The sequence below is a fragment of the Oryctolagus cuniculus genome, chromosome 18 (genome assembly GCF_051225735.1).
Source record: "Oryctolagus cuniculus isolate XC-2025 breed Fujian yellow rabbit chromosome 18, ASM5122573v1, whole genome shotgun sequence".
NCBI lineage: Eukaryota > Metazoa > Chordata > Mammalia > Lagomorpha > Leporidae > Oryctolagus > Oryctolagus cuniculus.
In genome coordinates this window covers 3,686,678-3,710,468 of record NC_142884.1, presented here as the reverse complement: position 1 = coordinate 3,710,468, position 23,791 = coordinate 3,686,678, and the positions used below count along the sequence as shown (strand labels likewise).

At 65.6% G+C, this 23,791-nt stretch overlaps 1 protein-coding gene across 4 annotated transcripts; it reads right to left on the bottom strand.

Annotated features, from left to right (window-relative positions):
* Positions 1-164: 164 nt before the first annotated feature.
* On the bottom strand, positions 165-23,724 carry PTPRH (protein tyrosine phosphatase receptor type H). Of its 4 annotated transcripts, XM_089319650.1 has the most exons (18): positions 23,204-23,721; positions 20,014-20,047; positions 19,602-19,868; positions 18,571-18,837; positions 16,132-16,398; positions 15,348-15,614; positions 13,646-13,945; positions 13,069-13,335; positions 11,423-11,501; positions 7,426-7,473; positions 4,137-4,227; positions 3,847-3,937; positions 3,325-3,401; positions 3,107-3,241; positions 2,712-2,834; positions 2,445-2,605; positions 717-852; positions 165-630 (listed from the first exon to the last, which is right to left on the bottom strand). In XM_089319650.1, the coding sequence occupies exons 1-18, from the start codon at positions 23,252-23,254 to the stop codon at positions 493-495; spliced, it is 2,799 nt and encodes a 932-aa protein (XP_089175776.1). In that variant the 5' UTR covers positions 23,255-23,721; the 3' UTR covers positions 165-492. The 4 variants fall into 4 exon arrangements, with proteins under 4 accessions (XP_089175776.1, XP_089175779.1, XP_089175777.1 ...); XM_089319653.1 differs by lacking the exons at positions 16,132-16,398; positions 18,571-18,837; positions 19,602-19,868; positions 20,014-20,047; positions 23,204-23,721 and having other exon boundaries at positions 13,646-13,965; positions 15,348-15,486; XM_089319651.1 differs by lacking the exons at positions 165-630; positions 717-852; positions 2,445-2,605; ... (1 more) ...; positions 3,107-3,241; positions 3,325-3,401 and adding an exon at positions 3,448-3,497 and having other exon boundaries at positions 23,204-23,724.
* Positions 23,725-23,791: the final 67 nt, after the last annotated feature.

Genomic DNA, 23,791 nt, shown 5'->3' with positions numbered 1-23,791 from the left:
AGGGACCCAGCGTGAGTGCCCCAGGGGCCCCACAAGGATGTCTGGGCCCAGCCTTCTCTGCCAGACTCGGCACCACACCCGCGCTTCTCCTGGGCAAATTCCCTCCCTGGGGCCTGGGTGCCGGAGCCTGCGCCCGCCATTCCCACCCCAGTACACGTTCAGGCCCAGGGAACAGAGATTTAATAAGTTACGGGACGGGAGGGCAGCCGGGGACAGCCCCCGGCCCCGGGTCACAGCACCGAGGGAGGCGGGGCAGGGTCCTGCCTGCCCGTGCTCCTCAGGCGGCCAGAGGCGCAGACCGCAGACTCGGGTCCTTCCTTCCTGGGCGTCCGGGTCCAGCCTGTTTCCTGGGGGCCCTGCGGCAGGGCTCCGGAGCCCCCACCACCCACAGGGCCCGTAATCTGGGACCCCAGCCCTCCGCCCTCCCAGGGGTCCAGGAATCCAGGGCGTGAGTACAGCCGGGTTGCGGGCTCAGCCCTCCCCCTCCCCCGCCTAGGCCTCCACCTCCAGGTCCTGGAGGGCAGCCACGTTCTCATAGGTGGGGTCTGGCACGTGGTCATCCGTGGCCTCCTCCTGGGCTGACCGCTGCAGGAACCGCAGGATGCACTGGTGCAGGAAGACGTACTGGGCCTGGGGGGGGGGGCAGCGCGGGGCGTGAGCCAGCCGTGGCGGCCTGCCCCGCCGCCCGCCCCGCCGCCCGCCTGCCCGGGCCACACCTCAGTCTGCACCATCAGCGGCCGGCTCTCTCTCATCTTCCTCACGTAGCGGAAGGGCCCCAGCAGCCCCTCACTCTCCAGCTGCCGCAGCAGGACGTCCAGGGCGATGAGGGTGCCCGTGCGGCCCACGCCGGCACTACGTAGGGACAGGGAAGGGTCAGGCCACAGGAGGGCAGGGTGGGGTCCTGGCCGGCCCCCAGGGGTGGGAGGCAGCCAGCCAGTCTGAGTGTAACCTGCTGGCAGGTGTCTGCCCAGGCCCAGGAGGCAGGGGCCGCTGGCGTGCCCACTGCACAGATGGGGAGGTGCGGGCGGAACCAGGGGGAAGTTGTGTGTCTCAGTCACTCGGCTGATCCATAACCCAGCTGGGGCTCCACTCGGCACCATGAACTCACGAGCAAATCACTCTTAAATTTCTTTATGATAAGATTAGCTGCTGGGGCCAGCGCTGTGGCGTAGTGGCCTGCAGTGCCAGCATCCCATGTGGGCACTGGTTTGAGTCCTGGCTGCTCCACTTCTTTTTTTTTTTTTTTTTTAAGATTTATTTATTTATTATTTATTTGAAAGCCAGAGTTACAGACGGGGGTGAAGGAGAGAGAGACAGAGAGAGAGAGGTCTTCCATCTGCTGGTTCACTCCCCAACTGGCCTCAATGGCCGGAGCTGCGCTGATCCGAAGCTAGGAGCCAGGAGCTTCTTCCAGGTCTCCCATGTGGGTGCAGGGTCCCCAGGACTTGGGCCATCTTCCACTGCTTTCCCAGGCCATAGCAGAGAGCCGGATCGGAAGTGGAGCAGCCGGGACTCGAACCGGCACCCACATGGGATGTCAGCACTGCAGGCAGCAGCTTTACCCACTCCACTTCCGATCCGGCTCTCTGCTATGGCCTAAGAAGGCAATGGAAGATGGCCCAGGTGCTTGGGCCCCTGCACCCACATGGGAGACCAGGATGGAGCTCCTGGCTCCTGGCTTCGGATTGGCCCAGCGCTGGCCATTGCAGCCACTTGGGGAGTGAACCAGCGGATGGAACACCTCTGTCCTCTGTCTCTCCCCCTCTGTCGGTAACTCTGTCTCCCAGATAAATGAACAAATCTTTAAAAACATGAATAAAATGAGCTGCTCTAAGGTGAACAGTCCAGTAGTATCTGGGTGACTCACGATGTACAACCGCCGCCTCTATCCACTCGCAAACACTCATCCCCCAGGAGGCCCCCGCTCCCGGCTCCTCCCCCCTGCCCCCCCCCCCGCGCCGGCTGAGCGTCAGGGTTCCAAAGTCCCCCTGTGTTGTGGCAGGGGCCAGGGCTCATGCCTCCCTGTGGCTCCAGCTCACCACCCATGGTGGCAGGCTCCCCCCACCCGCAGGAGGAAGTGCGTGACCCTGGGGACACGGCCAGCAGTGGGTGCTGGATTCCAGGTGGGATTCTGAGCGCTCCGCTGGCCGTGAGCCTGCTGGCTCGCCTCCCTGCACTGGCCACCGGCGGGGGTGTGGCTGTGAGCCCCCGGAGGTCAGCTGTCCCAGGGTCCCGGGAGCAAGCCCCTGGCCTCATCCCCAGCGCGGGCTGACCCCTGGGTTTCAGCACACGCAGCCCAGCCCCTAAGCCCCGGGAGATGACGGCGCCCCCGCCCCGCCCACACGCTCTCTGTCTCACTCCCCCTCCTGCCCCTCCTGCCCTGTTGCCCGCACTCTCCTCTGGCCCCCACCTAACGCGCGCTCGGGCTGGCCGGTGGTCCTCACCTGCAGTGCACGATGGGGGGGCCTCCGCCCCCGGCCTGGTCCAGCCACTGCCGGAGCATCCTCCAGAAATCCAGCAAGGGGTCCGGGGAGTGGGGGACGCCGTGGTCTGGCCAGGCCAGGTAGTGGAACTGGCGCACGGACAGCGTCTTCTGCTGGTCCAGCTGCAAAGACCGCGTGCTGGGGAGGGAGCTCGCAGCCCCCCAGGACGCCGGGGGTGGGGGGGGGGTGGGCGGGGGCTCCCCGGCTCCATGGGGGTTGGGGGCTTACCTGGAGGAGCTCCAGGTCTCGCACCGCCCAGTTCTCTGCCACCTCCTCGGCCACCAGCGCCACCCGCAGGCGCCCGTGGGTGCAGGGCTGCGCGTCCAGAGGCCAGTAGTGCTCGCACTTCACCTGTGGACGGAGGCCCCTCTGCACACAGCTCCTCTGTGGGGGGGGGGGACGGGGGGACGCCCCGCTCTCCCTCCCTGGGGCCAGAGGCCACGCCCGGACCCGTCTCCCCCCACCCCCCGCCCGCTCGCCAGTGCTGTCGGGAGCTGGTGCCTCCCGGAGGTGAGGGGAGGGCAGGTGAGGGACCGGCAGCCTTGCTCTGTGCCACCGTGACGGCCAGACCCTCCCCAGGGGGCAGAACCAGGCTGGGGCCCAGGGCGGACGGCTGCGCTCACCCGGCCGGACTCCATGCAGTTGGTCAGCATGACCAGGGTGTGGCTCTGCTGCTCCCACACCAGACGCCAGAAGTCGCCCACGGTGTGCGGCAGGGGGCCCTGGGCTGCTATGAACTCCCTGGGGCTGCAGAGACCCTGGCGGAGGGAGGCCGGCATGTCGGGGGCGGGGCCGTCACAGGAGCCCCTCTGGACCTCAGCAGGCCGCACCCCAACCTTACAGGCAGGAAGCTGGCGTTGATGTAGTCAGAGCCTGGCTCCCCGTGGAGGGGCGTCAGGGGCACCCGGGACCAGTCGTCTAGGAGGAAGGCCGGCATGAGCGAGCCGAGAGGATGGCGAGAGACAGACCAGGGATGGAGTCAGCCGAGGTCTGGGGACACCCGGGGGGAGTGGGCTGCAGGGGTAGGCAGAGGCGTGGGCTGGGAGGGGTGGGGCGGGGGTCATGGGCTGGGAGGGTGGCAGGGGCGTGGGCTGGGAGGGGTGGGGCGGGGGTCATGGGCTGGGAGGGTGGGCAGGGGCGTGGGCTGGGAGGGTGGGGAAGGGGTGAGAGCTGGGAGGGGGGCAGGGGCGTGGGCAGGGAGGGGTGGGGTGGGGGTCATGGGCTGGGAGGGTGGCAGGGGCGTGGGCTGGGAGGGGTGGGGCGGGGGTCATGGGCTGGGAGGGGGGGCGGGGGTCATGGGCTGGGAGGGGGGCAGGGGCAGGGGCAGGGGCGTGGGCAGGCCTGGGGCGGTGTGTGGACTCACAGGGCAGCACGTTCCTGTAGCGGTTCTTGGTGGCGTTCTCGGGAGCTGAGGCCACCGTCTGGGCCTGGCCTCGGCCCTCCAGGGCCAGTTGCTGAGGGGGAGCAGAGGATGCTGGCTTTCCCCTGCCTTCGGCTCCCAGCAGTGAGGGAAGCCCTCCTCCTGTGCCCCGCACCCTGCAGGCACAGGGGACGTCCCCGGGAGCACCCCTGGAGTGCGCCCACACGCCCACCACTGCGCTCCAGCTGGGCCCGGCCCCCGTGACGGGACGAGGCGCTCGTGTGGCCACGCACCTGGTACTCCTCGGCAAAACCACAGTTGCTGTCCTTGCCCTGCCTCCAGACGTGGTGGGCGAAGTCCTCGGCCGGGATGTCCCCTGGGAAGCTGGGGGTGGGGTGCAGAGGGGGAATGTGTCAGCCCCCCTTAACCCGTGTCCCTGGGGTAACAGGAGGGGCGTTCCCACGCCCGCGGGCAGATGGGAAACCAAAGCAGGGGCTGGAGCCTGTCCCCAGCGGCCCAGGGGACAGGTAACCCAGCGTGGTCCATCCTCGCGGCCACACGACGGCGCCCCGCCTGAGAAAGGATCGCAACACACGCTGCCCGCGGCCAGGGCACACCCCGAGCAAGAAGGCCGCCCAGCCAGGCGGCACCTGGGGTTCTCAGGTGCGCAGTGACAGGAAGTGGGGCGGGGCGGGGCAGCCAGTGTGTACTGGGGACAGAAGTTCGGTGCTGTCAGATGAACGGTCCTGGCAATGACAGTGCCGGTGTTTGCCCAGCAATGTGGGGGTCCCAACGGCCCTGAACTGCACACTCGGGGGTGGCTAAGACGAATCAGGGGCCAGTGCTGTGCTGAAGCCGGTGAGGCCACACCCTGTGACACTGGCGTCCAGACAGGCCCTGTCCGTATCCCGGTTGCTCTACTGATGCGGCTCCCTGCTAAGGCGCCTGGGAAACAGCAGAGGACGGCCGGCGCGCTTGGGCCCCTGCACCCCGTCAGAGACCAGGATGGAGCTCCAGGCTCCCGGCTTTGGCCTGGCTCAGCTCTGGCCATTGTACCATCTAGGGAGTGAACAGTGGATGGAAGACCGACCTCTGAGAGAGATCTTTCTCTCTCTCTCTTTCTCTATCTCTCCCTCCATCCCTCTCTGTAACTCTTTCAAATAAAGAAATAAATCTTAAAAAAAAAAAAAAGTGAGTTACACCGTGTCATTTGCCGTGATTAGATGTGTAAAGGAACTTGGTTTCACGGGGAGGCGCTGTCTCCCATCTGGGGCGCCGCCTGTCTGACCCCTGACCCTCCCCAGCGGCCTGCAGCCGGCTCTGCTCCCCCTCCTCTGTGTCTGCACGCCCCTCTCTTCCAACTTGGAACACGCAGATCCCTTTTCTACATTTAAAACAAAACCCTGGGGGCCGGCGCCGCGGCTCACTAGGCTAATCCTCCGCCTTGTGGTGCCGGCACACCGGGTTCTAGTCCCGGTCAGGGTGCCGGATTCTGTCCCGGTTGCCCCTCTTCCAGGCCAGCTCTCTGCTGTGGCCAGGGAGTGCAGTGGAGGATGGCCCAAGTGCTTGGGCCCTGCACCCCATGGGAGACCAGGAGAAGCACCTGGCTCCTGCCTTCAGATCAGTGCGGTGCGCCGGCGGTGGCGGCCATTAAGGGGTGAACCAATGGAAGGAAGACCTTTCTCTCTGTCTCTCTCTCTCACTGTCCACTCTGCCTGTCAAAAAAAAAAAAAGGGGGGGGGTGCCTGTGCTGTGAGGCAGTGGGCAAAGCTGCCACCTGCAGTGCCGGCATCCCATACAGACACCGGTTCAAGCCCCGGCTGCTCCACTTCCGATCCAGCTCCCTGCTGAAGCACTGGGAAAGCAGTGGAGGACGGCCAGAATGCTTGGGCCCCTGCAGCCGCGTGGGAGACCCGGATGAAACCCCTGGCATTGCCCTGCGGCCATTTGGGGAGTGAACCAGCAGATGGAAGACCTCTCTCTCCTCCCTGTAACTTTGCATTTCAATTAAATAAGAAATAAATCTTAAAAAACAAACAGCCGTGTCATGTAATTCCAGCCCCTCCTCGCTCCCGCCCTGGTGAGAGCTGGGTAACCGCCCCCCCTTCACTGGAGTTGAGCTCTGCTCGCTCCCCTCGCCGGGGGGGGGGGGGGCTCCTTCACTGCGCCCAGGGCCGCCGCCCACCACGTCACCACCGCAGAGCCAGGCACCAGGCGCCAGGCACAGAGCTCCGCCCTGGAGCCCAGGAGGTGCGCAAGGCGGCATTCCACCGCGTGCCCCGGCTCCTCCCTCCACCGTGTGTCGGCACAGGTCCTCCCTCTCCTGGGTGAGAGCCACAAACCACGCTTTCAGCATGGTCACCCCCCACCCAGGGTCAGGTCGGCGCAGGTGTTGGCTGAGGACGCGTTGAGCGATGCGGCGCGGCCCGGGGAAGGGGTCCACTCCTGCGGACGCGCGGGCTGAAGAAGCTGGACGGCCCTCTCCCTCGCACCGCGGGTCTGCCTCAGGGCGGCCTCTGCCTCAGCCGACAGGTGCAGCTTCCCTTGTGCCCAAGCCGCCACAGCCCGTCTCCGGCTTGTCTTCCCTCGAGCAACCCCAGGCCGTCCTCCTAACGCAGAGGCTACGGCCGAGCCCGGGAGGGGCGTCCGCACAACTCTGCAGCCCCCTGCCCGGGCGGCAGCTCCGCGTGGGTGCCCAGTGTGCCCCTCGGACTCCACGCTTCCGCCACGGCTCCAAACCTGCTCCCCTCAGGCCCTCCCCATCAGGGATGCGACGCTGCCTCCCCGCCCTCTCGCCCTTGACCCAGCTCCGTCAGGCCACCTCTCTCTCATCTGCAGTCACCTCTTGTCTGCACTCTGACAAACCTCTCCCCGGGCCTCCCTACCTCCGCCCCGCGCCAAGCCCCTACTTTTGCCTGCCTGGCTCCACCTTCTTGTCCCACCTGGCACCTCCCACCTCATCTGCTCCTGCCCCCACCCCCCATTCACTCTGCTCAGAGACCCACAATGGACCCACAATGCTGTTCGCTTAACACCCAAGCGTCCTCCTGCCCCAGGGCCTTGCACGCACTGGTCCCTCTGCCCGGAGTGCCGGCCCCACACGCATGCCTCACTGCTTCCTCAGCTCAGTAGGCTTCCGCAGGAGACCCCACCTCAAATCCTCCAGTCCCGCGCCTGCCTGGACCCCCGCTGGTCTGCTCCTCTCCAAGCAGACATCACAGTCTTTCTCACATCCGTTCCTGATGCCAGCTTGTGCTAGGGCGGACGCCCACAGGGCAGGGCCTCCCTTCGCCCCGTCTGCTCCACACCCAGCAGGGGCCCTGATACGGTCTTGTTTACTGAATGGATGGACAAACAAGTGGACAGATGGATGGACGGAGGGTGGGTGGGTGAGTGGGTGGACAGATGGACGGATGGATGGATGATGCCCGGGCACTGGCAGGAACTCAGTCCAGGGTCACTGGCCCAGGCAGCTTGGGGCAGAGCCTGGCCCCCTGCTGAGCCTGCACCCTGACCTGCCCTGCGACCAGCAGATGCCCCTCGCTGGACCTGCCAGCCCTGCTCCCCAAGCACTCTGCTCACCTGAACACCAGGTCCTTGGGCACTGCCTTCTCCTGGCTCTTCCTCTTCCTGGGAATGGAGGTGGGGAAGAGGTTCAGAGGGTGAGGCTGGACCCAGGGCCCCCCTCCTGTGTCCCACCCTCGGGGTCCACTCACGTGGGCCCACCTCCTCCTCCTCCTGTGTCCCACCCACCCTCGGGGTCTGCTCACGTGGGCCCACCTCCTCCTCCTGTGTCCCGCCCACCCTCGGGGTCTGCTCACGTGGGCCCACCTCCTCCTCCTCCTGTGTCCCACCCTCGGGTCTGCTCACGTGGGCCCACCTCCTCCTCCTCCTGTGTCCCACCCTCGGGTCTGCTCACGTGGGCCCACCTCCTCCTCCTGTGTCCCGCCCACCCTCGGGGTCTGCTCTCGTGGGCTCACCTCCTCCTCCTGTGTCCCGCCCACCCTCGGGGTCTGCTCACGTGGGCTCACCTCCTCCTCCTCCTGTGTCCCACCCTCAGGTCTGCTCACGTGGGCCCACCTCCTCCTCCTCCTGTGTCCCGCCCACCCTCGGGGTCTGCTCACGTGGGCTCACCTCCTCCTCCTCCTGTGTCCCACCCTCGGGGTCTGCTCACGTGGGCTCACCTCCTCCTGCTCCTGTGTCCCACCCTCGGGGTCTGCTCTCGTGGGCTCACCTCCTCCTCCTCCTGTGTCCCACCCTCAGGTCTGCTCACGTGGGCCCACCTCCTCCTCCTCCTGTGTCCCACCCTCGGGGGCTGCTCACGTGGGCCCCCCTCCTCCTCCTCCTGTGTCCCGCCCACCCTCGGGGTCTGCTCACGTGGGCCCACCTCCTCCTCCTCCTGTGTCCCGCCCACCCTCGGGGTCTGCTCACGTGGGCTCACCTCCTCCTCCTCCTGTGTCCCGCCCACCCTCGGGGTCTGCTCACGTGGGCTCACCTCCTCCTCCTCCTGTGTCCCACCCTCGGGGTCTGCTCACGTGGGCCCACCTCCTCCTCCTCCTGTGTCCCACACTCGGGGTCTGCTCACGTGGGCTCACCTCCTCCTCCTCCTGTGTCCCACCCTCAGGTCTGCTCACGTGGGCCCACCTCCTCCTCCTCCTGTGTCCCACCCTCGGGGGCTGCTCACGTGGGCCCACCTCCTCCTCCTCCTGTGTCCCACCCTCGGGGTCTGCTCACGTGGGCCCACCTCCTCCTCCTCCCGTGTCCCGCCCACCCTCAGGGTCTGCTCACGTGGGCCCACCTCCTCCTCCTCCTGTGTCCCGCCCACCCTCGGGGTCTGCTCACGTGGGCTCACCTCCTCCTCCTCCTGTGTCCCACCCTCGGGGTCTGCTCACGTGGGCTCACCTCCTCCTCCTCCTGTGTCCCACCCTCAGGGTCTGCTCACGTGGGCCCACCTCCTCCTCCTCCTGTGTCCCGCCCACCCTCAGGTCTGCTCACGTGGGCTCACCTCCTCCTCCTCCTGTGTCCCACCCTCGGGGTCTGCTCACGTGGGCCCACCTCTTCCTCCTCCTGTGTCCCGCCCACCCTCAGGTCTGCTCACGTGGGCTCACCTCCTCCTGCTCCTGTGTCCCACCCTCGGGGTCTGCTCACGTGGGCCCACCTCTTCCTCCTCCTGTGTCCCGCCCATCCTCGGGGTCTGCTCACGTGGGCTCACCTCCTCCTCCTCCTGTGTCCCACCCTCAGGTCTGCTCACGTGGGCTCACCTCCTCCTCCTCCTGTGTCCCACCTCAGGTCTGCTCACGTGGGTCCACCTCCTCCTCCTCCTGCATCCCCGCCCACCCTCCGTGTCCACTCACGTGGGCTCACCTCCTCCTCCTCCTGTGTCCCACCCTCGGGGTCTGCTCACGTGGGCCCACCTCTTCCTCCTCCTGTGTCCCGCCCACCCTCAGGTCTGCTCACGTGGGCCCACCTCCTCCTCCTCCTGCGTCCCCGCCCACCCTCCGTGTCCACTCACGTGGGCCCACCTCCTCCTCCTCCTGTGTCCCACCCTCGGGGTCTGCTCACGTGGGCCCACCTCTTCCTCCTCCTGTGTCCCGCCCATCCTCGGGGTCTGCTCACGTGGGCCCACCTCTTCCTCCTCCTGTGTCCCGCCCACCCTCAGGTCTGCTCACGTGGGCTCACCTCCTCCTCCTCCTGTGTCCCACCCTCGGGGGCTGCTCACGTGGGCCCACCTCCTCCTCCTCCTGTGTCCCACCCTCGGGGGCTGCTCACGTGGGCCCACCTCCTCCTCCTCCTGTGTCCCACCCACCCTCGGGGTCTGCTCACGTGGGCCCACCTCCTCCTCCTCCTGTGTCCCACCCTCGGGTCTGCTCACGTGGGCCCACCTCCTCCTCCTCCTGTGTCCCACCCTCGGGGGCTGCTCACGTGGGCCCACCTCCTCCTCCTGTGTCCCGCCCACCCTCGGGGTCTGCTCTCGTGGGCTCACCTCCTCCTCCTGTGTCCCGCCCACCCTCGGGGTCTGCTCACGTGGGCTCACCTCCTCCTCCTCCTGTGTCCCACCCTCAGGTCTGCTCACGTGGGCCCACCTCCTCCTCCTCCTGTGTCCCCGCCCACCCTCGGGGTCTGCTCACATGGGCTCACCTCCTCCTCCTCCTGTGTCCCACCCTCGGGGTCTGCTCACGTGGGCTCACCTCCTCCTGCTCCTGTGTCCCACCCTCGGGGTCTGCTCTCGTGGGCTCACCTCCTCCTCCTCCTGTGTCCCACCCTCAGGTCTGCTCACGTGGGCCCACCTCCTCCTCCTCCTGTGTCCCACCCTCGGGGGCTGCTCACGTGGGCCCCCCTCCTCCTCCTCCTGTGTCCCGCCCACCCTCGGGGTCTGCTCACGTGGGCTCACCTCCTCCTCCTCCTGTGTCCCGCCCACCCTCGGGGTCTGCTCACGTGGGCCCACCTCCTCCTCCTCCTGTGTCCCACACTCGGGGTCTGCTCACGTGGGCTCACCTCCTCCTCCTCCTGTGTCCCACCCTCAGGTCTGCTCACGTGGGCCCACCTCCTCCTCCTCCTGTGTCCCACCCTCGGGGGCTGCTCACGTGGGCCCACCTCCTCCTCCTCCCGTGTCCCGCCCACCCTCAGGGTCTGCTCACGTGGGCCCACCTCCTCCTCCTCCTGTGTCCTGCCCACCCTCGGGGTCTGCTCACGTGGGCTCACCTCCTCCTCCTCCTGTGTCCCACCCTCGGGGTCTGCTCACGTGGGCTCACCTCCTCCTCCTCCTGTGTCCCACCCTCAGGGTCTGCTCACGTGGTCCCACCTCCTCCTCCTCCTGTGTCCCGCCCACCCTCAGGTCTGCTCACGTGGGCTCACCTCCTCCTCCTCCTGTGTCCCACCCTCGGGGTCTGCTCACGTGGGCCCACCTCTTCCTCCTCCTGTGTCCCGCCCACCCTCAGGTCTGCTCACGTGGGCTCACCTCCTCCTGCTCCTGTGTCCCACCCTCAGGTCTGCTCACGTGGGCTCACCTCCTCCTCCTCCTGTGTCCCACCTCAGGTCTGCTCACGTGGGTCCACCTCCTCCTCCTCCTGCATCCCCGCCCACCCTCCGTGTCCACTCACGTGGGCTCACCTCCTCCTCCTCCTGTGTCCCACCCTCGGGGTCTGCTCACGTGGGCCCACCTCTTCCTCCTCCTGTGTCCCGCCCACCCTCAGGTCTGCTCACGTGGGCCCACCTCCTCCTCCTCCTGCGTCCCCGCCCACCCTCCGTGTCCACTCACGTGGGCCCACCTCCTCCTCCTCCTGTGTCCCACCCTCGGGGTCTGCTCACGTGGGCCCACCTCTTCCTCCTCCTGTGTCCCGCCCATCCTCGGGGTCTGCTCACGTGGGCCCACCTCTTCCTCCTCCTGTGTCCCGCCCACCCTCAGGTCTGCTCACGTGGGCTCACCTCCTCCTCCTCCTGTGTCCCACCCTCGGGGGCTGCTCACGTGGGCCCACCTCCTCCTCCTCCTGTGTCCCACCCTCGGGGGCTGCTCACGTGGGCCCACCTCCTCCTCCTCCTGTGTCCCGCCCACCCTCGGGGTCTGCTCACGTGGGCTCACCTCCTCCTCAGGAAGAAAACCAGCAGGCCCACCAGGACGAGGAGCAGGAGGACGCCCACGATGGCGCCGGCAATGACCCCTGGGGGAGGGAGCACAGGAAGCCGCTGGACCCACTGAGCCCCATCTCCGTCTCCACCCAGCAGGGCAGCCAATGGGCAGCACAGACACTGAGGCGGGGCGGAGGGGCGGAACCCTCCACCCCTCTTGCTCTCTGGTCTCCCGGAGCATGGCCCAGGTGCGTCACTCCCCCAGGGGACGCAGGTGCTAAGGTGTGGGCGTCCCCTTCCTTGGCGGACCAGTGATCTTCAGCAAGGGCACACCTTTGGGACTGTCACACGTGGAGGCAGGGGTGCTGCTCACCCTCGATGCCAGGGCGGCCCCTCACCGCTGAGCTGGGGCTGTGGCTTCTCAGCCTCCCCTGCTGCCAGGGGAGAGTGCTGGCCGACAGGCGCTCGTGGGGGCATGCAGGGGACTCACTGGCCTTGCAGAGCTGGACAAGACAGTGTGTCCCCTGGGGGACCCTGGATGTTAGGGGAGACGCACTCCTGGGCCCAGCCTGGAGCAGCACCGGTCCATCTCCTGTGTCCACCTCTGGTATCTCTCCAGACTGGAGACCCCAAATTCTAAGAGGCCTTGATTCCTAGGGAGTGACCGACGGGGCAAAGTGGGGTCCACAGCCGTGGTCACTGTACATGGGTGGAACTTTCCAGAATCTACGCACTGGGCTTCTTCTGCCACGGGCAGCAAAAATCGTGCAGTTATGGGCAGAGCTACCCCGGGACTCGCGGGCCCACTCCTGGAGAAGACTCCAACATGGACGCTCACAGCGGCCGTCCTTGTGACAGCCCGAGGCTGGAAACGCCCACTGCCTACCCCCGAGGAGCAGGCGAATCGAGGGTGGCCGCCGGACCTCCCGTATCACTCAGCAGGAAGAAGCCAAGTGCCGCTCACTCTGTCATGTGCCTCCACCCTGAAAGATCACGCCACGGGACACACCGTGCCACGTAACGTGTGCTCGCACTTTTGTGAACTGTCCAGAGCAGGCAACTCTCTAGAGGCAGCAAGCAAACGAGAGACACAATCTATGGAGAGGGGCCAGTGCTGTGGCATAGCAGGTAAAGCCGCCGCCTGCAGTGTTGGCCTCCCATGTGGGCACCGGTTCAAGTCCTGGCTGCTCCACTTCCCATCCAGCTCTCTGCTGTGGCCTGGGAAAGCAGTAGAAGATGGGCCCCTGCACCCGCATGGGAGACCCAGAAGAAGCTCCTGGCTCCTGGTTTCAGATCAGCGCAGCTCACTGTTGCAGCCATCTGGGGAGTGAACCAGCGGATGGAAGACCTCTCTCTTTCTCTCCCTCTCTCCCTCTCCCTCTCTGTCTCTCCTTTTCTCTCTGTGTAACTCTGACTTTCAAATAAATAAAACCTTTTTTTAAAAAAAAGACATTAATCTATGGAGAGTGATACTGGGGCAATGGGGGGTTTGGGAGTGCCAGCTAAGGAGACTGGGCCTCCGCCCTGGGGTAACCTAGACACTCGGCCGGTGGCAACGGCTGCACAAAGCCGGACGCTGCTAAGGCGACTGCAGGCTGCGTGAGCTCTGCCCCAGGAACTCCGGCGTGTGAGCCAGTCTCCCCGGACCCTCCGGCTCACCTCCACTCTCAGTGTGGCAGGTCGTGGGGGTGGACACGGCCCTCAGTCCGTCCCAGAGGGTGGTGACGCTGGCTCTGTAGGACCGAGCCGGCTGGAGTCCCGACACAGACACGCCCTTGTTGCAGGCCAATCTGTCCGGCGGGAGCTGCTGCCCGCCCACCTGCAACTCGAAGGCCTCGTAGCCCCCCAGGGGGCAGGACCAGGTCAGGGTGACGCCATAGCCCCCTGAAGTGCTGACACAGGACTGGATGGTGATGGAGCCTGGGACTGGGAGAGGGGATAGGAATCAGCAGGAGCCATGCAGGGTGCCTTCCCCTCCGCCCACCAGTCAGGCCGATTCTCTTCCCAGCACCCACACACCTCATCCCACTCTCCCTTCTCCCCGCCCCCGCTCCTACACACACCCCCTCAAACTACAACTCCCATGACCACACTCCTCAGACTACAACTCCCATGACCCCCGGGCCCCGTATCACTGCAGTTGAGAAGCTCATGGCCCCTTGGCCTGATGGGATTTGTAGTCCACTCACCTCATGTCCGTGTGGTCCAGGGGTAGAGGGAGGGCGGGACATCTCACCTGTGGTTGCTTGGAGGCTCTGCATGGAACTGGCCACGTCATTCCTCTCTGCCCACACGCTGAAGTTGTACCAAGTGCCGGGTACAAGGGCCTGCACCTCGTACGAGGTCTCAGAGGTACTGTTCGTCTGGTTGGCCCAGTCCACCTGAGGATCTTGCTGCCTCTGAGGGAGCCCCTCGCTGGCCCACCGGACCCAGTACGTGTAGAGCTGAGCGTGAGGGTCTGTGGGGGCTGTCCACCGCAGGGTGACTGAGCTGTTGGTCTGAGTCATGTTGTGCAGATCCACGACCTCACTGGGCGCTGAAGGCAGAGCCGGACCCCTAAGGGTGGGGGCGAGGGCGGGGCCCACTCTCAAGGCCACCCACCCTCCAGGCTCTCTTGGCCTGCTCACCTGCCCCGCGCAGCAAAGATGCGCCCCCCGCCGATAGATAGCTCTACTGACCTGAGACAGGCCCGGCCGACAGGGACGTGCCCTGTCCAGCGCGGCCCCTCTCTCCTGCGAGCGGGGGTGGGGAGTGGGGTCCAGTGCCGGCGCAGAGGCCAGCGGAGGGACCCCCATCTCGGCTGGCCTTGGAAGCCCATCAGAGCAGGGAGGGAGTGGGCACTGAGGTCACTCAGGGGTGGGGACGCGGACATCCTGCCCACACAACACCCGCTCAAGGCCCCAGATTCAAGACCCCCAGCTGTGACAGCAGGGGTGTCACGGCCTGGGTCTCCTATTTTGCCACTGTCTCCTCTGTGCTCTGGACCCACAGGAGGACCCTCGGGGCCCTCACGGTTCCCAGGCAACTGGTGCCCCCAGGAGAGGCGGACGGCGTGGGCCAGCCCGGCCAGCCCGGCGCTGCCGAACCTCAGCATGTGTGCATGCGCCGGGGCACGTGGCGGGAGGCAGGTTCCGTCAGCGGGGCTGGGGTGGAGCTAGACCCTGCGTTTACGGCAGCTCCAGGGGACGCTCTGCGGCCCAGACCCCACGCGTGCTCTGAGGTCCAGCAAGGCCTGACCTTACGTTTGTCCCACATTTGCGAGATGAACTCTAATCCTGCACAACAGCCCTGAGAGGGGAGGTCTCAGCGAGGGGACCGGGTCACAGGTGGGGCCCTCACCATCGAAGGGCCCAAGAGCCCTCTCTGTGCTGACGGACGCCATCTCCCGGTGGCCCCCGCGGCCGGCACAAGCCCAGCGGAGGGCGGGAGGGAGACGGGCAGGCAGCCTTCCACAGGGCTCCTGAGCAGAGCGGATGCGGAGCTCAGCGCGCAGCTTCATCCAGCTCGAATTTTAACAGGCACACGAGGCCAGCGCGCCCCACGGGACACGGCGATCGGGGGCTGTCCACCCCAGGGGCAGGAGCGGAACCCGCCGCACGTGACCCAGACGGAGGAGAGAACCGGGCAGAGTCGGACCGTCTCCATCACAGGGGCGACTCCTGGTCGCACGCCCTGGCCCCTATGTCTGCGCACACCGGTCCCGGAGCGCCCTGCACCCCAGCCAGCCCCAGGCGGGGCTGGGGGCTGAAGACAACCCTCCCTCATCTCCGGCTGAGGCTGCTTGGGCACGGGGCGGTTTCCTCCTAGGATCCCAGGGGGTGTCGGGCGCGACGTGGCCCCCAGGACGAGTATTGGACCACTGCAGGTTCCCGGCCGCTGCTCAGCCCTCCCTCGGCTACCACTGCCCCTAAGAAGGACGGGACGCGGCTGCTGCTCACCTGTGCTCACGTTCCTAGTCTCCTGGGAGCTGCTGACCCCATTCTGCTTGACCCACACACGCAATTCATACGTGGATCCAGCGTCCAGCCCGTCCACCGTGGCGCTGGTGCTTGTTGTGTTCTGGGTCTCGGTGCTGCCACCATCTCCCGTGCACTGCACCCAGTAGGTGAGGTCCTGGGAGTCGGGGCCCTCGGGGGCCTCCCAGACCAGGGTGATGGAGTTGTTGGTCTGAGCCCCCACCGTCAGGTTTCTCACTGCATTGGGGGCTGAATCGCAGGGGAAGGCAGAATCAGCGTAGCTCCTGGCCCCAAAGTTTCCGGCCACTGCTGTAGGCAGCTTGGCCCAGACCTGCGCTGTCCTGTAAGGTGGCCCAAGTCCCAAGCGGCTACCAAGTGCTCGAATGTGGCTTTTTTTTTTGAGATTTTATTTATTTATTAGAGAGGCAGAGTCACAGATAGAGGAAGAGAGAGACAGGAAGGAATGTGCCAACCTTGACCTCAGAGGGGCCCAGGGCTAGCACACACCCAGGGCGGAGGAGTAGGTGTGAGAAGGGAAGTGGCTCCGCCTTCCTGTGGGTCACATGACCTGCCATGGTCACCCACACTGACGCAGGCTGGGTTGGGTCTCACGGGACATGAATAATCTCCCATGACTCCCTTCACCTGCCTGTGTGTGTGCCCTGATGGTGGACAGAAACTGAAACTCGCCTGTGGGGGACACAGCGCCCGCCCCCCGCCGGCCCCACCTCCTCCCCGTGCAGGAGGGACCGGCTGGCCCCCTCACCTGTGCTCACGGTGAGGTCCTCCTTGGTGCCGCTGGCCCCATCCTGTTCTGCCCACACGGAACACGCATAGGGAGTGGCCGCGTCCAGCCCGTCCACCGTGGCGCTGGTGCTTGTTGTGTTCTGGGTCTCGGTGCTGCCACCATCTCCCGTGCACTGCACCCAGTAGGTGAGGTCCTGGGAGTCGGGGCCCTCGGGGGCCTCCCAGACCAGGGTGATGGAGTTGTTGGTCTGAGCCCCCACCGTCAGGTTTCTCACTGCATTGGGGGCTGAATCGCAGGGGAAGGCAGAATCAGCGTAGCTCCTGGCCCCCAAATCCAGGCTTCGGATCAGCTCAGCTCTGGCTGTTGTGGTCATTTGGGGACTGAACTAGAGGGACTGAAGACCTCTCTCTCTCTGGCTCCACTTCTCTCTGTAACTCTATCTGTCTTTCATATAAATAAAATCAAGCCGGCGCCGTGGCTCAATAGGCTAATCCTCCACCTTGCGGCGCCGGCACACCGGGTTCTAGTCCCGGTTGGGGCGCCGGATTCTGTCCCGGTTGCCCCTCTTCCAGGCCAGCTCTCTGCTATGGCCAGGGAGTGCAGTGGAGGATGGCCCAGGTGCTTGGGCCCTGCACCCCATGGGAGACCAGGAAAAGCACCTGGCTCCTGGCTCCTGCCAGGATCAGCGCGGTGCGCCGGCTGCAGCGGCGGCCATTGGAGGGTGAACCAACGGCAAAGGAAGACCTTTCTCTCTGTCTCTCTCTCTCTCTCTCACTGTCCACTCTGCCTGTCAAAAAAAAAAAAAAAATAAAAAAAAAAAATAAAATCATTCTTTAAAAATATGCATTTAGCCGGCGCCACGGCTCAACAGGCTAATCCTCCGCCTTGCAGCACCAGCACACCGGGTTCCAGTCCTGGTCGGGGTGCTGGATTCTGTCCCGGTTGCCCCTCTTCCAGGCCAGCTCTCTGCTGTGGCCCGGGAGTGCAGTGGAGGATGGCCCAAGTGCTTGGGCCCTGCACCCCATGGGAGACCAGGAGAAGCACCTGGCTCCTGCCTTCGGATCAGCGCGGTGCGCCGGCCGCAGCGCGCCGGCCGTGGCAGCCATTGGAGGGTGAACAACGGCAAAGAAAGACCTTTCTCTCTGTCTCTCTCTCTCACTGTCCACTCTGCCTGTCAAAAATAAAAAATAAATAAAAAAATAAAAATATGCATTTATTTATTAAAAAGTCAGAGTCACACAGAGAGAAAAGGAGAGGCAGAGAGAGAAAGAGGTCTTCCATCAGCTGGTTCACTCCCCAGTTGGCCATGGTGGCTGGAGCTGTGAAGCCAGGACCCAAAGCCAGGAGCCAGGAGCTTCTTCTAGGTCTCCCACATGGGTGCAGGGGCCCAAGGACTTGGGCCATCTTCTACTGCTTTCCCAGGCCATAGCAGAGAGCTGGATCAGAAGTGCAGTAGCTGGGACTTGAACCGGCGCCCATATGACATGCCGGCACTGCAGGTGACAGCTTTACCCGCTACGCCACAGAGCCAGCCTCTGATCAGTGGAAGAAAGCCCAAGAGCTTGGGTGCCTGCCGTCTACATGGGAAACCTGGAAGAAGCTCCTGCCTCCTCCTTTGGCCTGGCCTAGGGCTGGCTGTTGGAGCCATCTGAGGAGTGAACCAATAGAAGAACTTTTTCTCTCTCCCCCTCTGTCTCTCTAACTCTGACTTTCAACTAAATAAACAAACCTGTGGGGGGCAGTATTGTGGCACAGTCAGTAAGCCACTGCCTGGGATGCCGGCAGCCCACGAGGACACTGGTTGGTGTCCAAGTTGCTTCACTTCAGATCCAGCTCCCTGCTAATGGCCTGGGAAAGCAGTGGAGGATGGGCCAGTGCGTGGGTGCCTGCCACCCACATGAGAGAGAGACCTGGAAGAAGCTCCTGGCTTTAGACCAGCCCAGCCTTGGTCATTGCAGACACGTGGAGAGTGAACCAGTGCAGGGAAGATATCACCCCACCTCCGTCTGTGTGTTGTGTGTGTGTAACACTGCCTTTCAAATAAAAAAATAAATATTTGAAAAAAAGTTTCCGACCACTCCAACCTAGCAGGTGCAGGGGCTGGGCCCAGGTATACATGGTGGGCACAGGTCCCACATGGCTGTCCAGTGCTCCTCACCTGGCGACCTTGAACTCAGAGGGGCCCAGGGCTAGCACACACCCAGGGTAGAGGAGTGGGTGTGAGAAGGGAAGTGGCTCCGCCTTCCTGTGGGTCACATGACCTGCCATGGTCACCCACACTGACGCAGGCTGGGTTGGGTCTCACGGGACATGAATAATCTCCCATGACTCCCTTCACCTGCCTGTGTGTGTGCGCTGATGGCAGACAGAAACAAACTCGCCTGTGGGGGACACAGCGCCCGCCCCCCGCCAGCCCCACCTCCTCCCCGTGCAGGAGGGACCGGCTGGCCCCCTCACCTGTGCTCACGGTGAGGTTCTCCTTGGTGCCGCTGGCCCCATCCTGTTCTGCCCACACGGAACACGCATAGGGAGTGGCCGCGTCCAGCCCGTCCACCGTGGCGCTGGTGCTTGTTGTGTTCTGGGTCTCGGTGCTGCCACCATCTCCCGTGCACTGCACCCAGTAGGTGAGGTCCTGGGAGTCGGGGCCCTCGGGGGCCTCCCAGACCAGGGTGATGGAGTTGTTGGTCTGAGCCCCCACCGTCAGGTTTCTCACTGCATTGGGGGCTGAATCGCAGGGGAAGGCAGAATCAGCGTAGCTCCTGGCCCCCAAAGTTTCCAACTAGGGCCGGTACTGTGGCTTAGCGGGTAAAGCTGCCGCCTGGGACACCAGCACCCCAGATGGGCACTGGTTCACTCCCCGGCTGCTCCCCTTGCGTCCAGCTCTCTGCTAACGGCCAGGGGGAAGCCGCGGAGGATGGCCCAGGAGCTCGGGTGCCTGCTCCCACAGGGGGGTCCTGGAAGAAGCTCCGGCTCCTGGGCTTAGACCGGCCCAGCCCCGGTCATTACAGCCATTTGGGGAGTGAAACAGCAGAGCAAAGATCTGTCTCTCTCTCTGTAACACTGCCTTTCAATTAAATAAATCATAAAAAAAAAAAAGTTTCCGACCACTCCTGACCCAGCAGGTGCAGGGGCTGGGCCCAGGTATACATGGTGGGCACAGGTCCCACATGGCTGTCCAGTGCTCCTCACCTGGCGACCTTGAACTCAGAGGGGCCCAGGGCTAGCACACACCCAGGGCGGAGGAGTGGGTGTGAGAAGGGAAGTGGCTCCGCCTTCCTGTGGGTCACATGACCTGCCATGGTCACCCACACTGACGCAGGCTGGGTTGGGTCTCACGGGACATGAATAATCTCCCATGACTCCCTTCACCTGCCTGTGTGTGTGCGCTGATGGCAGACAGAAACAAACTCGCCTGTGGGGGACACAGCGCCCGCCCCCCGCCGGCCCCACCTCCTCCCCGTGCAGGAGGGACCGGCTGGCCCCCTCACCTGTGCTCACGGTGAGGTCCTCCTTGGTGCCGCTGGCCCCATCCTGTTCTGCCCACACGGAACACGCATAGGGAGTGGCCGCGTCCAGCCCGTCCACCGTGGCGCTGGTGCTTGTTGTGTTCTGGGTCTCGGTGCTGCCACCATCTCCCGTGCACTGCACCCAGTAGGTGAGGTCCTGGGAGTCGGGGCCCTCGGGGGCCTCCCAGACCAGGGTGATGGAGTTGTTGGTCTGAGCCCCCACCGTCAGGTTTCTCACTGGGCCGAGGGCTAAGAAAGGGTCAAGGACAGCTTCAGTATCAGCCCTCCCAGAGGTCCACAAGCCCCGGCTTCCACAAGCCCCTGCCAGACACCACCTGGGCCAAGGAGAAGCCCCCAGGAGCCCCTGGGCAGTGGGTTCATCAGGGTCACTCACCGGCCGCCCTGTCCCATGTCCGGCTGCACAGGACCTGTAGGGAGCCAGGGACAAAGGAATCGGGCAGAGCCCCCCCGCCGGGACACAGGTGAGTGGAGGCAGGGCGGGGCTGGTCAGCGCCAGCGGAGCCCACCCGCCCCATGAGCCACCCAGATGAGCGGAATCAGGGCGGGGCTGGTCAGGGCCCCCAGAGCCTGCTCCCGCCCCATGAGTCACTGCTGCCTGAGACAGGAGGGCAGTGATAGAGGTCACCCCAAGGTAGGTCTTCCCTGGGCAGCAGGAGGGGCGGGGCGGGGTGGGCGGGGACCCAGGGCTGCCACTGCCTCTGCCAGATAAGCTTCGGAGATAAACCTAATGGTTTCACTCTCCAGAAAATATGGCCTTGGGAGACAGGGAAGCAGTCAACACCCTGGGAAGCAGGGCAGGACCAGAGGGTTTGGTGGGGGCGTGGGGGTGGCTGGGGCCCAGACCCCTGGGTCTGAGGGAGGAGGGGCTGGGGTCCTGGACTCCTGGGTCTGAGGGAGGAGGGGCGGGGATCCTGGACTCCTGGGTCTGAGGGAGGAGGGACTGCGGCCCAGACCCCTGGGTCTGAGGGAGGAGGGGCTGGGCTGGACCCCTGTTCTGAGGGAGGAGGCTGAGGGCTGGGCTGGACCCCTGGTCTGAGGGAGGAGGGGCTGGGGGCTGGACTCCTGGGTCTGAGGGAGGAGGGGCTGGGGCCCGACCCCTGGGTCTGAGGGAGGAGGGGCTAGGGCTGGACTTCTGGGTCTGAGGGAGGAGGGGCTGGTACCCAGAAGACCCCTGGGTCTGAGGGAGGAGGGGCTGGGCTGGACCCCTGGTCTGAGGGAGGAGGGGCTGGTGTCCTGGACCCTGGTCTGAGGGAGGAGGGGCTGGGGGCCTGGACTCCTGGGTCTGAGGGAGGAGGGGCTGGGCTGGACCCCTGGTCTGAGGGAGGAGGGGCTGGGGTCCTGGACCCCTGGGTCTGAGGGAGGAGGGGCTGGGCTGGACCCCTGGTCTGAGGGAGGAGGGGCTAGGGCTGGACTCCTGGGTCTGAGGGAGGAGGGGCTGGGGCTGGACTCCTGGGTCTGAGGGAGGAGGGGCTGAGGGCCTGGACTCCTGGGTCTGAGGGAAGAGGGACTGGGGCCCAGACCCCTGGGTCTGAGGGAGGAGGGGTTGGGGCCCAGACCCCTGGGTCTGAGGGAGGAGGGGCTGGGCTGGACCCCTGTTCTGAGGGAGGAGGGGCTGGGCTGGACCCCTGGTCTGAGGGAGGAGGGGCTGGGGGCTGGACTCCTGGGTCTGAGGGAGGAGGGGCTGGGGCCCAGACCCCTGGGTCTGAGGGAGGAGGGGCTAGGGCTGGACTTCTGGGTCTGAGGGAGGAGGGGCTGGGCTGGACCCCTGGTCTGAGGGAGGAGGGGCTGGGCTGGATCCCTGGTCTGAGGGAGGAGGGGCTGGTGTCCTGGACCCCTGGTCTGAGGGAGGAGGGGCTGGGGGCCTGGACTCCTGGGTCTGAGGGAGGAGGGACTGGGCTGGACCCCTGGTCTGAGGGAGGAGGGGCTGGGGTCCTGGACCCCTGGGTCTGAGGGAGGAGGGGCTGGGCTGGACCCCTGGTCTGAGGGAGGAGGGGCTGGGGCTGGACTCCTGGGTCTGAGGGAGGAGGGGCTGGGGTCCTGGACCCCTGGTCTGAGGGAGGAGGGGCTGGGGGCCTGGACTCCTGGGTCTGAGGGAGGAGGTGCTGGGCTGGACCCCTGGTCTGAGGGAGGAGGGGCTGGTGTCCTGGACCCCTGGTCTGAGGGAGGAGGGGCTGGGGCTGGACTCCTGGGTCTGAGGGAGGAGGGGCTGGGCTGGACCCCTGGTCTGAGGGAGGAGGGGCTGGGCCCGGAACCCTAGGTCTGAGGGGGGAGGGGCTGGGGTCCTTGACCCCTGGTCTGAGGGAGGAGGGGCTGGACTGGACTCCTGGGTCTGAGAGAGGAGGGACTGGGGCCCAGACCCCTGGGTCTGAGGGAGGAGGGGCCAGGGCCTGGACTTCTGAGTCTGAGGGAGGAGGGGCTAGGGCTGGACTCCTGGGTCTGAGGGAGGAGGGGCTGGGGCTGGACTCCTGGGTCTGAGGGAGGAGGGGCTGAGGGCCTGGACTCCTGGGTCTGAGGGAGGAGGGGCTGGGGCTGGACTCCTGGGTCTGAGGGAGGAGGGGTTGGGGCCCAGAAGACCCCTGGGTCTGAGGGAGGAGGGGCTGGGCTGGACCCCTGGTCTGAGGGAGGAGGGGCTGGTGTCCTGGACCCCTGGTCTGAGGGAGGAGGGGCTGGGGGCCTGGACTCCTGGGTCTGAGGGAGGAGGGGCTGGGCTGGACCCCTGGTCTGAGGGAGGAGGGGCTGGGGTCCTGGACCCCTGGGTCTGAGGGAGGAGGGGCTGGGCTGGACCCCTGGTCTGAGGGAGGAGGGGCTGGGGCTGGACTCCTGGGTCTGAGGGAGGAGGGGCTGGGGTCCTGGACCCCTGGTCTGAGGGAGGAGGGGCTGGGGGCCTGGACTCCTGGTTCTGAGGGAGGAGGGGCTGGGGCTGGACTCCTGGGTCTGAGGGAGGAGGGGCTGGGCTGGACCCCTGGTCTGAGGGAGGAGGGGCTGAGGGCCTGGACCCCTGGTCTGAGGGAGGAGGGGCTGGGGGCTTGGACTCCTGGGTCTGAGGGAGGAGGGGCTGGGCTGGACCCCTGGTCTGAGGGAGGAGGGGCTGAGGGCCTGGACCCCTGGTCTGAGGGAGGAGGGGCTGGGGGCTTGGACCCCTGGTCTGAGGGAGGAGGGGCTGGGCTGGGCCCCTGGTCTGAGGGAGGAGGGGCTGAGCTGGACCCCTGGTCTGAGGGAGGAGGGGCTGAGCTGGACCCCTGGTCTGAGGGAGGAGGGGCTGAGCTGGACCCCTGGTCTGAGGGAGGAGGGCTGGGGCCCAGCACCCTGGGTCTGGGAGGAGGGGCTGGGCTGATGCTGGCTCTGTGTGGGCACAGCTGTGTTTGTCTGAGGCCAGGCTCGCTCTGGCAGCAGACACAGTCACATTGGAGAGTGCAGGGTGAGGCTCGCCTCGTCTGCCCACAGCAGAAGCCCCTCCTTCCCCAGGCCCTGGTCCCCAGTCCCCCCCCCCAAGATCCAGGACTACCCTGGCCCAGCCCCTCCCTGGGCACCCACCTCTGCCCCCAGGGGCGGGGGACACTTACCAGCAGCATGAGGGGCCCCCAGGCCCCGAGGCCCCCGCCAGCCCTGGCCATGTCTCCACTGTGCTGAGGGACCCAGGAGTCCCGGGCCTGGTTCTTGCACCTGCTGGACTTTCAACTGGAGGCGCTCCCCTTTCCCGGTCTCGGAAGGGGAGGAGGAGGAAGTGGAGGCGCCCGGCCCAGCCCTGTCCCCTGCCACCTGCCTGGCCTCAGCCTCGTGCCCTCAGCAGGGCCGTCGGCTCCCCCTTCATGCCGTGAGGTCCCGCCCACTCAGGTGGAGGAAGGCCGGGCGCCCGGGTGCCGCCTGCTCCGGAGTCACCGCCCTGGGTCTCGGCTGGAGGATGGCACGCGGGAGCCTGGGATTCAGACCTGGCGTCCCACAGACCCAGGCTCTGGCCCCTTCCCCCTCTTCCTGCCTCCCACAAGCCCTTGCAGCTCTCCCAGCGACAGCCCTACTCGGAGGGTCCCTGGTTTTTACGTGAGCTGTGGCAAGTTCCGTTTCTTTCTTTCTTTCTTTCTTTCTTTCTTTCTTTCTTTCTTTCTTTCTTTCTTTCTTTCTTTCTTTCTTTCTTTCTTTCTTTCTTTCTTTCT